The 16,614-nt window shown below is 39.7% G+C and overlaps 1 protein-coding gene across 3 annotated transcripts in view; it reads left to right on the top strand.

Moving 5' to 3' along the window:
- Window positions 1-16,614, top strand: part of NCOA6 (nuclear receptor coactivator 6) — a 41,581-nt gene that overhangs the window by 11,287 nt on the left and 13,680 nt on the right. For all 3 annotated transcript variants that reach the window (XM_032198660.1, XM_032198661.1, XM_032198662.1), the window contains exons 4-10: window positions 1,797-1,952; window positions 2,534-2,656; window positions 3,986-4,114; window positions 5,128-5,943; window positions 8,770-8,916; window positions 9,790-10,909; window positions 16,394-16,515. In XM_032198660.1, coding sequence (XP_032054551.1) covers window positions 1,797-1,952; window positions 2,534-2,656; window positions 3,986-4,114; window positions 5,128-5,943; window positions 8,770-8,916; window positions 9,790-10,909; window positions 16,394-16,515 — 2,613 coding nt within the window. The remainder of the gene's footprint in view (window positions 1-1,796; window positions 1,953-2,533; window positions 2,657-3,985; window positions 4,115-5,127; window positions 5,944-8,769; window positions 8,917-9,789; window positions 10,910-16,393; window positions 16,516-16,614) is intronic.

Below are 16,614 nucleotides of genomic sequence, written 5' to 3'. Positions count from 1 at the left end.
TGGTATAAAAGGGAACATGTTGATACCATAGCTGAGTGCCGCAGTATTTGAATGGAAACAAATTCAGTCTGTCTCTGTATGATGCTGCCTTTGTTACACAGAGACATCTGCATACTGGGTTTGTAACGAGTATTAATGACAGGATCAGTGGATATGATTCAGACTTCAGTTGAGAAAGCAAGAAGCAAATTTTTTAAATCAATGTCAGATTAGTTTGAAGATGATCAACGTGACAAGTTATTTAAGGCGATTCAGAGTAAAACATGATATATAGAATTAATAAAGGTTAGTAAGTAACTTTAGACTTAGCAGATTCAATGTTTGAAAAATGAGAGATCGTTTACTAACATCTAGAAATAATGAAACTGGTAATGCGTTTCTTTATATGTAAAATGTTGGAATGTTAATAAGATTCAATATAGGACTGTTCAAACCTCTGCAAAATGGGATTTTAAAACCTCCTGTCATGTGTCCAGCTAAAGAAGTTTGGTAGAAAGTGGAAGTTAATACTGCAATTACTGTAGCAGCAGAAGGGACTTAGTGAACTAGTTAAGGACAGGCCTTTCAGTACTCAGAGGGTACCTATAAAAAAGGTGGAAAGTGACTTTTTGCTTGGGCAGGTAGTGACAGGATGAGAGGGGAATGGTTTTAAACTAAAAGGGGGGAGATTAGATTAGATGTAAGGAGCAAATTCTTCACTCAGAGGGTGGTGAGGCACTGGCACAGGTTGCCCAGAGAGGTTGTGGATGCCCCATCCCTGGCTGTGTTCAAGACCAGGCTGGATGGGGTTCTGAGCAACCTGATTTAGTGGGTGGTGTCCCTGCCCATGGCAGTGGGGTTGGTACTGGATGGTCTTTGAGGTCCCTTCCAACACAGGCCATTCTGTGATGCTGTGAAGTTAGGAGTGAGTTACTGACACTCTTAAATGGCACGTTCTTCCGAAACAAATACTTAGCACGCTTTTTGTAAGTCTGCTGTTGTAGTGGACAACATAGCTGACTAAAATTTTAGCAAATGCTTACTGTTTTCAAAAGGACTTCCTGTTCAAAAAGCTTGAAACTGGAAGCTTATAAATCTGTATTAGGAATGTATATTTTAATGACCCTAAAAAGCATTTTGTAGCTATATTTTAGCTAGGTATCACTTAGAATAAATATATCCAACATCACTTGCCTACCTTTTTTCTAATTCTCACGTGTTACTCTTAAAACAATCGATCAGCATAGAAACACTCGTTCATAGAACAGGTTTACAAAAAATGTGCAGCTAAATATTTTGCACAACTTTAATATGTTTTTTGCAGGGAGTTGAACATCCCTATTCAGAAAAGTTAAATAATATGGTATAAATTAATGAAATACAACTAGGTCTCTGGCACCTGCCTTCTGCAAAGAAGTTTCACAAGCATCTTGCAGAGTGAAATCGGTGATTTCATTCTTGTATTCACTTATCTATGTGGTATGCTAACAGATGTATTTTATCTGATTTATTAGGTATTCTGTCTTTCCAAAGTAGTTTATTCACAGAAGATTTCAAATCTTGAGTAATGTTGTCAAGTATTTATGTTGCCCGTTTTATTGTTTATAATTTGGGAAATTCTTATTTTGCTAATTTTTGGAAAGTATTTCAGTGGTTTGGCAGTATGAGTCACTTTACATCTGTTCTGGAGAACTCTCCAGTATTTGAGACTATCCTGGAATAGTTGTTCCAGATTTTTTTCAGCTGTGCTTTTTTAACAAGTTATTTCACTATACTTGTTTGAAAACTGACTTTGCAGTGACCTTTTCTCTTTTAAGAATCCAACCAGTTAAAACTGCAGAAGATAGAGCCTTGGAACAGTGTACGTGTTACCTTCAATATACCACGGGAAGCTGCAGAGCGACTGCGGATTCTGGCTCAGAATAATAACCAACAACTTCGTGACCTGGGAATTCTCTCAGTTCAGATTGAAGGTATTTCACACCTAAGTTATTTTTAAAGGCATTAAGCTGCAAATGCACTAGAGTTTAATTATAGTCAACAAGTGACTTTGTGTACTTGGTTAATGTTGCAAAACTTTTAATTCAACAATTTGGAGAATAACTTAAAAAAAAAATGAAGAGGTAACTCAAGGCTTTTATTCTTCTGAGAATAAGTGTAACAGTAGAAACAATGGCTGAAAATCCTCTAAGTGTTGGGAAGCCCCCTGAAAAACGTTTTTGTGAGTGCTACTAGCAAAATGTGCCCTATTTTTTTTCCAGGTTGTTTCATATGAGACTTTCTTAAAAACAAGTTTTACATGGGTTTCACAACTGAAATATCTGTGTTGCTCAAGATGAAACTGAGGGCATTTAATGTTTGTTGCAGTGTTGTTTTTTCTTAAAATTGAAGCACTAATAATAAAAGTAGTCTGCATAACTGTTCTTCTAAAGTGCATATTATTGGTAAAGTTTGTCCTTCCTTCCTTTAAATCTTTTAAATGTCCTTCTGAAATTGTCTCCATTCTGCTTTCGTGTATATCATTCAGTTCCCCAAAACTGTGTATTACTTCTAGGGGAAGGTGCTATCAATTTAGCTTTAGCTCAAAACAGAAGCCAAGATGTCCGAATCAATGGGCCCCTGGGAGCAAACAACTCAGTACGAATGGAAACAGGATTTCCCATGCAAGGGGGACAAGGTAAATTTTTAATTACTTAGTTTTATACAGTTTGAAATTTAATAAGCTTATTGTGAAATTTCACTAGTTACAGCAATTATGATTCACAGAATTATAATTGCCATTAAATTATCCGATGTTCTTGTTTCCATACTGTCAAACTATGTCTGATATGTAAACGGTTGGCTGAATTGTGCCCCATAAATGTTGGAGTGATTTGGATGTGTTTTTTTATTTTTTTTTCTATAGAGGCTGTAAAATCATTTTAATATAGTCAATTCACTTCATGCACAAATTATCATGCTTTCCTGTCTTATGAAAATGAGCATAAGTCTTTATTCAATGCACAAAAATGAGCTATTTTAGATTAAATCTTATAGGGGGAGGACAGGACACTCATTACTGTTAGTCTCTCTTTATTTTCACATAAACTTTTGAGATCTGATAATAGAGAATTAGTTTTCTTGGAGAATTGTAGTTTTGTTGGATGGTAAATTTTTATATGGATAAGTAATTTCTAATTACAATAGTCAGATTTCATGAAGAGTTGAAAGAAAAACACGATATTTTATTTCAACAGCTGAGTAAAAGGCAAGATAAATTAGTTAGCACCTTAGTAAATAGGATTTAATGCAGTTAAAATACTGAGACCATTTTTGACAGTTTAAGATACGCGTGTGGCTGGTGGTGGAATGAATGGAAATAACATTTTACCTGATTACAGTAGTTTAAATCATTGTGCTTAGCAAAGAACATAAAATATTTAAAGGAAGTTTGACTTTGAAGGCAGTTGCTCTGATCTTCCTTGTGATGATCATGAGCTTCATTTGCTGCATACAGGTAAACAATACAAATAAAACAATTTAACCAGCAGGTCAACTATATAAACCATTTTACAAGATAGCAGCCTTTGTAAAAGAAACAATGAAACTGTTTATTCTTACAATGAATCAGCTACTTTCTACTATCAGATTTTTCAGAAACCTACTATAGGCGTAACTTTGACAGTATTACCACTTGGTGGCAAGTGACTTTAGTGGCTAGTCAGGAAACTGAAGTCTCAAATAATTCTCAAGTAGGCAGGGTTTTTTTCTATAGCCTTGAAAAGGCTTGGTGCTAAAGGAACAGCTTCAGTATGATGTTCACTTCTTCTATTACAGACAATCTGAATTTTGAGGCAGAAATCTGTGTCCTCAGGTTATTTTGGAGGAACAACTCGTCTAAACTGACTTCTTTATAAAGACACGTTTTATTAACAAATCAAAAATCTTAAAACTCTTTTGATGTAAAACTGCAATACTTGATAATATGTATTGTGTTTTTGTTGTTGTTGTTTGTTGTTTTTTTAAGGTTTAATAAGAATGAGCAATGCCGCAGCTGTCATGATGTCCCAGAGTGGGAATGTGCCCTCCTCTATGGTGGCAAGTGGTGCTAGTACTGAGCTGCAGCCAAGAACACCTAGACCTTCCTCACAGCCAGGTGGTAACAGTTAGTTGTAACACTGACCTTTACCTGAAAATATTCTTTCTTTATCTTTTCTTCAGCATACGCACTAGTAAATGAACTACAGAGTTACCCTGCATTATTTCCTTTACCTTTTCTGAGAGTTGCTCTTTCTGGGGAACCCTCCCTGCCCCTATTAATACGGTAACATTTGTCATATAATTTGGGTATCTAAAAGTCACCGGGTTGCTTGTTATTTTGTTCAAATACGTTGCACAGTGGCAGTACCTTTTGCTAGGAGAGCACTAGAGCTGTTATGATTGAGTTTTTTTTTAAGGAAGGGATTGGTTGAATGCGAGGCAGGTAGGAGGCAAATGCATTAGACAGAGGACAAAATGCTTTTGCAGGAGTAGATAAACTAGAAGCATAAAGTGTGGAGATTTTGTGGGGGTGTAGGCGCTGGGGGTTGTATGTTCAGTTTTGTTTTGTTTTTTTCTTCATAATTTTGGTAGTATAAGCTAATTGCATTTTGGGACTATAGAAAAAGAGGAGGTTATTACTTCTCACTCAGTAAAATGGTGGTAATACTTGCCAGCTTCTATAGACATTTGCAGTATTTATTTTTACAGTGTTTTGTGGTAAATGTTTTAAATACTCTATGAATGCTAGCTTATGATACTGTCTTAATTCATTGTTATGCCACATTTTTAGTTGGTAGAAATAATGCTGCTAATAATCTGTATTATTCTACCAATACGTATGTAGAAGGCTTATGTTTGTAGGAACAAGTGCAGTGGAGTTACCGTGTTGTTTTATTGGAGAGGTTATAAATTCATGAGACCTTCTCAGGATTCCCAGAGACTTTGAAAACTTTCAGAGCATTGCCTGCTCTGTCTATTGGAGAAATTGAAACACTGGAGCATTTTGTTAGACCCTAACTTCAGCAGAGTGAGCATATGCAAGCAAACAATCTATCCTTTCTTGTTTTGTGGTGTTTTTTGCCTACAGTAGGTTATTTACTTTTTTACTTTTCTTTGCTATTTTAATAGATGCAATGGACCCACTTTTATCTGGGCTAAATATCCAGCAGCAAAATCATCCATCTGGATCTTTAGCTCCGCAACTCCATCCAATGCAGTCAGTTCCTGTAAACAGGCAAATGAACTCAGCCAACTTTCAGCAATTGCAGCAACAGACACAGTTGCAGACACGTCCTCCGCAGCCACATCAGCAGCCCCAGCAGGGTATTCGACCTTCATTTACTTCACCAGCACAGGTTCCGGTTCCCCCTGGCTGGAACCAGCTTCCTTCAGGAGCACTTCAGCCTCCTCCAACCCAGGGAGCACTGGGTACATTGACAGTAAACCAGGGTTGGAAAAAGGCCCCATTGTCTGGACAAATGCAGCAGCAACTTCAAGCAAGACCATCTCTAGCCACAGTACAAACTCCTACTCATCCTCCACCTCCATACCCTTTTGGAAGCCAGCAAGCTTCCCAGGCTCACTCAAACTTTCCCCAAATGAGCAATCCTGGCCAGTTTACTGCTCCTCAAATGAAAAGCCTTCAGGGAGGGCCCTCACGGGTTCCTACACCACTACAGCAACCCCACCTGACCAACAAATCTCCTGCTTCCTCACCCTCCTCCTTCCAGCAGGGATCTCCTGCATCATCTCCAACAGTTAACCAGACGCAGCAGCAGATGGGACCAAGGCCTCCCCAGAGTAGCACGCTTTCCCAGGGATTTCAGCAGCCTGTCAGTTCTCCCAGTCGTAATCCTATGGTGCAACAGGGGAACGTACCCCCCAACTTCATGGTGATGCAGCAGCAAAACCAAGGTCCACAAGGTTTGCACCCTGGCTTAGGAGGTAAGAAGTACTGAGACAGTCTTTTATTTTAAAAGGAAAAACATAAAATGTCTAGGTTACTGTTCCTTTTGAAAAGATCCTCGAAGAGACAAAATAAAGACATAGTCTATGGATAAAGTGAGTGTGGGTGAACTAGCATCAGTGTTACTTCAGTTCTACTACCTAGCTTTCTGTTAATAATCTAGAAGTAAACTCTTGGCCAGTGCAGAAAGAAATTGCTGTATGCAGTTGCTAGTTACGACTCCCAGTCATCCTCTTGACAGTTCTTTCACTGCCTTACAGCAAGTTCAGGATATTCAGAGGTGTTTTGGGTTGGTTGTTTCGATGTTGCTTTTTTGTTCCTTTTGAGAAAGGGAGAAAGTGACAAAAACAAATGAACCTTTTCTTTTTCTCTTCAGCTTCCTCTCCCACCACTTAAATTTCTGCTATAGAAGTGAGGCTTTTATTTTTCTTTGAATTTTCCCTTCTAAGTTGTGTGTACATCCTGTCTTTATTTGTCATCAGTTTCTTCCCATACAAAAGAGGAAAGAGCTATTACTGCTATGGTAATTTACTCCCTGCACTAAAACGAGGAGGTCAAAGCATGTTTTCACTTCCTCTTTGGTTGTGTGGTATTTAGTTTTCTCCTTGGACCTCTGCACTCACATCTTTGCCTTATTGCTCTTCGAAGGCTTCTGTAACAGTGAAAGAATTTCATTTGTCCATCCAAAGATCTTTTGTGTCCTTGTTTTTCTTTTTCTCTCGTGAGCCTTTTCTAGTACTTTGTCTGACTTCTTCTAGCACTTCTCTCTCCCTCTCTCTCTTTCTCTCTCTCTCTCACTCTCTCAAAATATTCATTTATTCATCTTTCTCTTGAATGGCTGCTCTCAGATACCTGTACACAAGCTCTTGGTTAAGTCTTTAAATTTTTTTTCTTTCCATACTTGTAGAATATAAGCAGTATTCTTTGTCCACAAATACACACAGTACTGTATGGATTTTAGTTTCCTTTATTTTCACACTGCACATCTGAAATCTGTAAGGAATACCTATTTTTTGGTCCACTGATTTAGGCAAGTGTCCTGTGTCTTCACTGTCTGCATTGTGGATCTCATTCGAGTTTGGATGAGTTTGTTTTACGTGAATTGTCTTAGTCTCAGGGTTTTCCTCTTCCAAACTGTTCTTAGGGCCTGCCAGCACCCTGTACTTGCTATATCTTCTCTCGTCTCCATCTTCAAACTGTTATTATTAGAAATGTCACATTTCTTTACAATTTTGTCTCACTAACTACATATCCCCAGTCAGAAATCACTATCCTCTAGGTAGGGTAACCCTGACCTCTAGATAGCATATAATCTGTGTTCTCTTTGTTTTCTACGTAAACCTGCTATAGACAAAATCCTGCTTCTGCTTTATTAAAAAATAATATTCCAAATAAACTATCAAAATATGTTCTTTGGGACTCACTCTAGAACTTAATTGTTAAAATCAGTAATCCTCAACTGATTTAAAAAGACAGGATTCTGTTGATTTCAGTAAAGGTATCTTCCACTTGTGGAGGTTTTTGCCTGGCTTCTGTCCATGCTAATGTCCATGCTTAAGCTGTGTTTAGGGATCTTTCAATTTTTTTAGCTATCTTGCCTTTGAACACTTTCATTTCACATAGTTAACTTTGCAAATCAGAATTTTTATTAGATTGCGAATAGGCCAAATTAACATTTTTTTTTCTCATTTCAAGCATTTCTGTATGCAGAACTTGCCTAAAAGGTCAGAACTAAAATTATAGTCCTGTGAGGTGATGCCTGAAGAAGTATTTGTTCCCTGTTTGCAGATGTACCTCACGTTTGACCTGTAAACTTGATTATCTTAAAGTTTTAATTGTAGAACTAAGACCAGCTCACTTTACATAAGCAATACAGTAAAGTGTATAAGGAGGCTGTAACCACAGAACCAAGGTTAAATTCTGTCTGTGGATAAGAAAAATGCAGGAGGACAAGGTTCCTTCTAGGTCCATGGCACTATATATATGATGGTGAATTAAAAGAAGTGGGTTCTGTTAAAGTTGTGTTAAAGTGGGTCTTTTTTAAGCTGCTGCTCATGTTGGTAGGCACAGTGATGTTTTTGCTCTCTGTCCTAGAGCAGCAGTGGTGTTTTGATGTGTCAAGGTGTGGACATTGTGCCAGATAGAGAGCTGTCATGTCTCTCTCTGGCTATTGGAATAGCAGGGTTACTTGTGTAAAGCTGGGACTTGCTGCAGCCTTTCTAAACTCTTTGTATGTAGCCCTGCCCCATTCTCTCTCATTACCCTGGAGATTTCTCAACCCGTTTTGGATGGAAGAGTTATTCTGATCGTGCGTACACACACCAGTAGTGCAAAGGAGTGCTAAAAAGTGTGTACCTGTTGTGTTATGGTGAGAGTTCCTGTTCAAAAAATAAAAAAAATGTAATAAAAATACAAGATGTTTGTGTACATGGATGCAGTTAAGGGTCTGATCAGAGATGAGATACAATAGAGAAAACAGTGAACTATCTTACATGAATTTCTAAAAAGTCAGAGTTTTCCCTTTTCCATGGGTTTAATTTTCTGCTTAATCTAGGAGCAGAATTACATTTGGAACTGAGTAGTAGTGGTTTGTTAGACAGAGCTATTGCACAGATAAGAACTGTAAGCACGCCTTCAGTGTGTTTCGTATATTGGCAAAAAACTTTCTGCCTAAACCAGTAATGTGACAGTACAAATTCAAAGGTATTTTTCCTATTGTAATCCAGTTGTAGATTTTTTTTTTCCCTTTTTTCTTCTTTCTTCCTTCTTTTCACACTTACTAATAAGAAAATTCTTGTATCAAGGAATGCCCAAGCGCCTCCCTCCTGGGTTCTCTTCAGGCCAGTCTAACCAGAGCTTCATGCAAGGTCAGGTGCCTTCCACCGCACCAGGAACACCGGTGAACAGCGGAGCTCCGCAACTACAAACTAGCCAAAGTGTGCAGCACACAGGTCTGTTTGGAACTAGTTTTTCCTCCTTTTTTTCTTTTTTTTTTTTTTTTGGTAGAAAACTGTGCTTATACTTGTGTAACACAATTACTAAAACATTAAATTATTGCCAGTAGTAGAGAGTTTTAGCTACCTGGGGCTGAAAGTGCTGCAGTGGTGTGCTGTGCATATTGTTAAATGAGGAAAATTAAAATGGGAGGCTGTTTGTGGTTTTCAAACAACACAAGTGTTACTGCTTAGGACTGCTATACTAGGATCCAGAAGTATCCGTTTCGAAATTAAATAGAAGTAGTGTTGACAATTGAAGACTAAGGGTAATAAGATGAAACATAAAAGGAACTTCTTGTCCAGAAAAAAAAAAGATGATGTTATCTTAGAAACAGAAATAAAAATATAATAAATAAAAAGCTCTTGTGATTTGAAAAGATAATTATTTCATTCAAAAGATTTGGAAGTCTGCTTACAGACAATCCTGTAAAAATTAAATCCTTAGTTCACAAATGCCTCCATTTAACAATTCTGTTAGTAGCATTTCATCTGGATTATGGATACCCTGATAATGTGATGTCATCACTATTGTGTGTGTATTTTGCAATCCATTCTAAAACAGCCTCAGTTTTGAAGTTTAGTTTAGTTGGAAATTGTTCCATTGAGTTGGGTGCTATTGTGGAATATTTTTAAACTTATGTGCAGATAAGGCTTACCAGGAATTTCAGTCGTTCTGCAGCGTCGTATGTACATGAAGTGCCAGGCTAAGTGTTTGTTTTGAAGTGCCAGTATGATTTCCTCTTATGACATGTATCTCTTTTGAAGTGCCAGATGTGAAAACTTTTTATACCACTCCAATTGTTTCCTAATTGGCCTTTTTTATTAAAGGTGGCCAAGGATCTGGACCTCCTCAGAATCAGATGCAAGCACCACATGGCCCACCAAATATGATGCAGACCAATTTAATGGGACTTCATGGAAATATGAACAACCAGCAGGCTGGTGCTAGTGGGGTGCCACAAGTTAACATGGGCAACATACAGGGCCAGCCACAACAAGGACCACAGTCTCAGCTTATGGGAATGCATCAGCAAATCGTATCCTCCCAAGGACAGATGGTAAACATTCAGGCTCAGGGATCGATGAACCCTCAAAACCAGATGATACTTTCTCGAACTCAGCTCATGCCACAAGGCCAAATGATGGTAACACCACAAAACCAAAATCTTGGCCCTTCACCCCAAAGGATGACCCCGCCCAAACAGATGATTCCCCAGCAGGGACAACAGATGATGCCTACACACAATCAGATGATGGGACCTCAAGGCCAGGTCTTGTTACAGCAAAACTCATTGATGGAACAGATGATGACTGCTCAGATGCAAGGAAATAAACAGCCTTTTAATACTCAAAACCAGTCCAACGTTATGACGGGGCCAGCTCAAATGATGAGAGGACCAACCCCAAACATGCAGGGTAACATGGTGCAGTTCACTGGGCAGATGATGGCACAGCAAGGCCCTGTGAACGGTAACCCTTCTCAGGTTATGGGGATTCAAGGGCAAGTTTTAAGACCTACTGGACCTGGCACCCACATATCTCAGCAGCTTGGGGATACTACCACAACAACGAATAATGATGTGAACTTGACACAGATGTTACCTGATGTTCCCGTGCAGCAGCCAAACATGGTGCCTTCCCATATGCAAGCAATGCAAGGAAACAACAATGCTTCGGGGAGTCATTTTTCTGGCCACGGACTGCCTTTCAGTACTGGGTTTAGTGGAACGCCAAATGGGAATCAGATTTCCTGTGGACAGAATCCTGGTTTTCCTGTCAATAAAGATGTCACGCTCACAAGTCCGCTCTTGGTTAACCTTCTACAAAGTGACATATCGGCAGGACACTTTGGTGTGAACAACAAACAAAATAATCAGAATGCCAATAAGCCAAAAAAGAAGAAACCTCCAAGGAAGAAGAAAAACAATCAACAACTGGAACAGACAAAGTAGGTTTAATATCACATTGGTTTTATATGGGACCTGGGAAAGTCCTGCTGGCAACTTGTCAGTATTTTTTTCAGCAAGCATGCAGTGAGCCCTGTATTATTTCATATGTTAGCAATTTCTCTTAAGCGTTAAATGATAGTGCCATGGCAAGTCTGCCCCTGGAAAGTTCATTCAGGATAAAGAAAAAGATGGAAACATCCTAGTTCAGTTATAAATCTATTCAAAACAGCAATGTTCACTACATTTACTGGGTAGAGGAGGTATAGAAGTTGTTTTTAAATGTCAGTGGACACATGGGGCCGTGGCCTTTGGAGAGGAAGCTGCCATTCTTGGGCAGTCTGACAGCCACCATCAAAGGTTGGGAAGTACTTTCAGCTTTCAGAAGAGTTATAAACCTCTGTATTACGATGTGCTGTATAGACTGGGGCTAGGGGGGGTGGCTGTTTTCTGAGATGTGTGTATATCTGTGTGTTTCTGCTTGGGACTGAGTTAGACTTCTCTTTTAGTTGAAGCTGCAGCTAGGAGTTTGAGTGTGGTGCTCTCTGGTATGGGGATAACAAGCCCAAGCAATGCTGGCCTTCCTGCCCTAGGATAGGCTAAGAGGAAAAAGAAAGCCACAAGCCTTGAGAAAGAACCTGCAAATGCAACAGTATTTGAGAAAAAATGAACATATTAATGTAGTAGAAATACAAGATTGCTGAATCTTTTGATTCCTCTTTGACTGGTATATTTTGTTGGCCAGCTATTCTGTGATCTTTTGTTGGTGGCAGTGTATTAATGCCAGCACAGGGTGGTTGACTACTGCTGCTGTGTCTTTAATCAGCTAAAATGAATATGTAGGCAGATCTGCTATATCTAATTATGTGCTGTATATAACTTTTGGCTGCAGGTGAGCCACAGGGAAATTGACAGGAATCCATGTCATGAAATGTCTTTTTTTGTCTTTTTTTTTTTTTTTTTTTTTCTCCCAGTTCACTTTAGGAAAGAATGGAAGAACTTTGCACAAATTTACAACACAAGAATATCCAAATTTGCATAACCTGTTGCAAGGGATCTTTTGTGACAGTCCTTAACTATCTTAATTCCGTAGTACTGTAAAATGCAGGAGCTGTTACTTGTATTTTGGTGATCTAGAAATGCTGCATAGAGAAGGTAAAGCAAAGCAAAGTAAAATATGCAGTCCTTGTGTCTTTATTCATCATCTGCGTCTTTCATGGAAAGCCAGTTCTTTTTGCCCCAAATTAGATGCAGAAACGTCCATGTATTTCTAGGAGGGAAGGTCTGGTGCTATGTGTAGAAATAAACTGCTTCAATTCTAAATAGATTTCAATAAAATAATAGCAATCACTGCTGTATTGCCATGGGTTCAGAGGGAGCAAAAGAGTTGGCACTCTATTCTGAAAAGAAAGTCCATTAATCATTAAAGAAAAGCCTTATTATGTTTCTGTTCTCATTGATCTTGCTGATGATCACCCAGCTTCCGTGTGGCCTGGGAATATCAATAAAGGGATAGATAAAGTTTCCCCGAGCTTACCAAGCCCCAGAAGACTATTTGCTTGTTATAAAGTTTTCAAAATAAAAGAAGCCTAAATTAAAGATTTTCCTATTGAGATCTAAAAATTTAAAATAATTTCTAGCTCATAAATGATGCTTTTAATGAGATTTCTGTTTACTTAACAAAAGAAATACTACTTTCTACTTCTATCACTTTGATTTTCAGTGAACTTTCTCCTAGCATTGTTATTTGCAGAATAATGTGTTTGTCGCCTGATACGGATTAGCATTTTGTTTCTTAACTGGCTGTGTGTTGATCCCTTGTCCTCACAGGAGCATGCAGAAGGGTGTTATCCTCATAAAGGGGTTAGAGTGAAAAGTTGAGACTGCTCTCCAGCAGAAGAAGGGAGACTGCAGTGCAGACAAAGTCAAAGCTGGTCATGATTCCTTCCTGCCTCACTCACTGTCTGCATCCTTGGCATAGTTTGCCAAGCTCAGTGCTTACTTGCCTCGGAATTGCGGATTCTTTTATGTCTGACTTGGATCAATAACTTTTATATCAGAAATAAATAGGTGCTTCTCATCACGGCTTCTCTGTAGTTATTCTTCAGAACTGTAGAATTCAAAGCAGCAAACCTTGTTTGGAAATGCAGCGAACTTGATAATAACACTAAAAATGATTCCGTTTTTGTTGTTGTTAGAAATTGTTGTGGAGTTGTAATAATGCAGCAGTACCATTAATAAAACAGTTTGTAGGCTGGGCCGCATGGGATTGTTAAATGGGATAAGTGTACTATTGAAAAACTTTATTCAACTGAATCTAAAAATAGCTTTCAGGATTTGCCTAACTGAGCAATTCAAACACTGGAATAAAAACCGAGACATTTTGAATAAATAGGTGGTTTAAAAGTGATTCTGTCTGTTTGTGGAAAAACATAGGTAACAGGATGGAAAACAAGGAAAAAGATGCTAGATGAAAGGTGATGGTGGAGAAAAATGTGTTGTTAATGGTATTAAACATCAGCACAAGCACGTTGCCCTGTTGGCAGCCCTTGGCCACATGTGCTGGTGGAAGTAAGGTGCGTGGTAAAACGCTGCTGCCGCTGGCACCAGGACGGGTGGTGCCTGGCACTGCACCACGTCAGCAGGGCTGGTCCTGCCCACCTCTTCTCTGTAGCTTTATTTTTGCGTGGCTTATTTCACCATCTGCAGCCCTGGTTCTTGTTGGTTTGCTTTCTCTCTTCTGGAGTTCTCTTCCACTCCGACTGGGATTTTACATCTGAATGCTGTGCTTGGCAGTGCGGCTGGTAGAGCTGGGGGTGCGCTTAGGAAACTGATAATCCGTGCTGTGCAGCTGGTGCCTTCTTACGCCGAGAGCAGTAAGAGGGAAGAACAAATAAGGAATGTTTATCCCTCCCACACAGCCTTATTGTCGTGCTAGTTATTTGTGTTTAGAATTTGATGGGTTTTTAGATATCTGGTGGTTGTTAAATGTGTTCAATGAATTTCAACTCCATTTGAAATTCAATTTATATTGAATTTTTCCAGTAACTATAGTAGCAGGTGTTCCCACGGTCACTGTTATTCTTTGTTACCGTATAATAAAACTCAAGGTTTATTCTGCAAGGATTTGTTTGTAGCTCGCCTGGTGGAACCCATCAGGCAGGAGGTGTTTTTTAAGAATTGATTTTACACAAAGATTGTTTTCTAGGTAAACCTGTTTACGTGGTAATGCTCGCACACCAGCTTTTTGTCTAATTTTTAGATGTTGCATTTTTATTCCCCACTCCCGTTTTAAAGAATCACCAGTGGCAAAATTACAAATTTAAGGTGGTATTCACAATTTTAGGCAGTTCATGTTGCCTGCACCACGTGGCCTACAGCAAAGGCTGAGCTGCTGTGGGAGATCTTGTTGTCGGAAATTTTTCCCACTCATGTCCACTACATGCTGCTGGGACATGTGGCTGCGTGTTTGTGGGCTGCATTAGCAGACACCCCGGGCTCGTGCCCTTGCTGCAGTGCTTGCCGGAGGCTGTGTACACTCTGGGGTTTCATGCCAAGTGGCCATTCTGAAGGAAGAGGTTGGGGTTTGTCAGTTTTCATCATATTTATTAGCAGGGGCGGATAAGCCTGTAACAACTGCATCATAAAACTTAATGGTGTGCTGGATTAGACAAAAGATTTAACTCCAAATACTTTCCTTGGCAATACTTGCCTACTCAGTAGTAATGCTTGGAGCTGTTCTGTTCCTTAACTTTCTTCTCTCTTGATTTATGTTCTCCCTTCTTTTGACCTGTGAAAGTTCAGGGACCTTCATGTCACACTCTGCTCTTTAAACATGTTTTAGGTAGTTAATAGGACATTAGGACAGGCCTGGGTTTCTCCCCATCAGCTGTGCAGATGCCAGAAACTTTCACTGTCAAGTAAACTTAAATAGCAGAGATCTCTCCACCTTTAAATACTTCAAGTTCTTGTTTTGCTGAAAATTTCTTATGTCCTTGGCATTTCTGTGTAATTCTGCCTCTCCTTATAGGCAGCGGACCTATTTTGGTATCTTTAATTTTAACTTTGAGCTTTTATCACATAGATCTCCCTACAGCCTTGGTGTAGTCGTGAAGCAGATAAGCAGTTATGGTCTTCTACTCTTCATCCCTCTTTATCTTGCATTCTCTGACCATATGTATTGATAGTTATAAAAAGGTGGTTTATTCCCAAGTCTGCAAAAGCTGTCCTGATTGGAAGTATTGAGCACTGAATCTCAACAATTTTAAATGCTCCTGCAGTCTCCTGGAGCATCAGTTCTAGAGCCTCAGCATCTTAGAAAGCTCTGCCAGCTGACCTTGAACATCTGATATGTCAATGTATTTGTGCTGTGGCATTAATAGAGGTCTCCAACACCCTGAGCTAGTCACCTCTGGGTATGTGGTGATACCAGTGAAATAAAACGCTGTGCATCTACTCCTTTTATTTGTTAATAGAGATGTGATGGCAGTATGTGAGGGAAGCCTATTTATATGTGATTTGGAGTATCCCTTGCCTATTTTATTTTTTTCTACCTTGAATTTGAGTTTTTTAATTAAGGAAAGAAGCAAATAGAATCATAGAATATTCTGAGTTGGAAGGTACCCATAAGGATCATTGAGTCCAACTCCTGGCACCACACAGGTCTGCCCAGAATTTTAGACCATGTGACTAAGCGCACAGTCCAATCGCTTCTGAAATTCGGACAGGCTTGGTGCAGTGACCACTTCCCTGGGGAGCCTGTTCCAGTGTGCAACCACCCTCTTGGTGAAGAACCTCTTCCTGATGTCCAGCCTAAACCTCCCCTGCCTCAGCTTAACACCATTCCTGCGGGTCCTATCCCTGGTGCTTACAGAGAACAGGTCACCTGCCTCCCCACTCCCCCTCGCGAGGAAGCTGTAGGCTGTGATGAGGCCTCCCCTCAGCCTCCTCTTCTCCAGGCTGAACAGGCCCAGTGCCCTCAGCCGCTCCTCATACGTCTTCCCCCCTAGGCCCTTCACCATCTTCATGGCCCTCCTCTGGACGCTCCCCAACAGTTTCACGTCCTGTTTGTACTGTGGTGCCCAGCACTGCACACGGTGCTCGAGGTGAGGCCGCACCAGCACAGAGTAGAGCGGGACAATCACCTCCCTCGACCGACTAGCGATGCTGTGCTTGATGCACCCCAGGATATGGTTGGGCCTCCTGGCTGCCAGGGCACACTGCTGGCTCATATTCTACTTGCTGTCAAATGCTTAGATGAATAGAGCAACAGGCATCTTGCTGCTTCTTGAGTAGTATGTAAGGCACGGGAACGATTGTCAGCAGACCTCAAACAAGTGTTCACGTTGGTCATGTTATACCTGAAGCATTGATGTATTTCCATGAGTTGCTTGCAGGTCTGTTCAGAAGTGCTGAGACAATAGTAAAAGCGGAATTCAAACACTGGTGTTAAGGCTGTATCTAAATTGCAGTTATTTTTCTTTCAGCTCTTCAGAACCTCGTCCAGGTGGTCTGGAGGAGAGTGATCAGTCATCAATGTCTGGAGATCAAGGAATGAATGTAGATAACTCAGGCCCTAAACTTTCAGACTTTGCAAGTAGGCCACCAGGTAGTAGGATTTTTATGTGGATTATTTGAATGTTGTAACTACAATAGATATTTTTACTGATCTTTGTGACAGTACTTTTTTTTTTTTTTTTTTTTGCAT

This window comes from Aythya fuligula, chromosome 16 (assembly GCF_009819795.1).
Source record: "Aythya fuligula isolate bAytFul2 chromosome 16, bAytFul2.pri, whole genome shotgun sequence".
Classification (NCBI taxonomy): Eukaryota; Metazoa; Chordata; class Aves; order Anseriformes; family Anatidae; genus Aythya; species Aythya fuligula.
The sequence above is the reverse complement of the archived record's forward strand: the minus strand, read 5'-3'. Positions and strand labels throughout refer to the sequence as shown.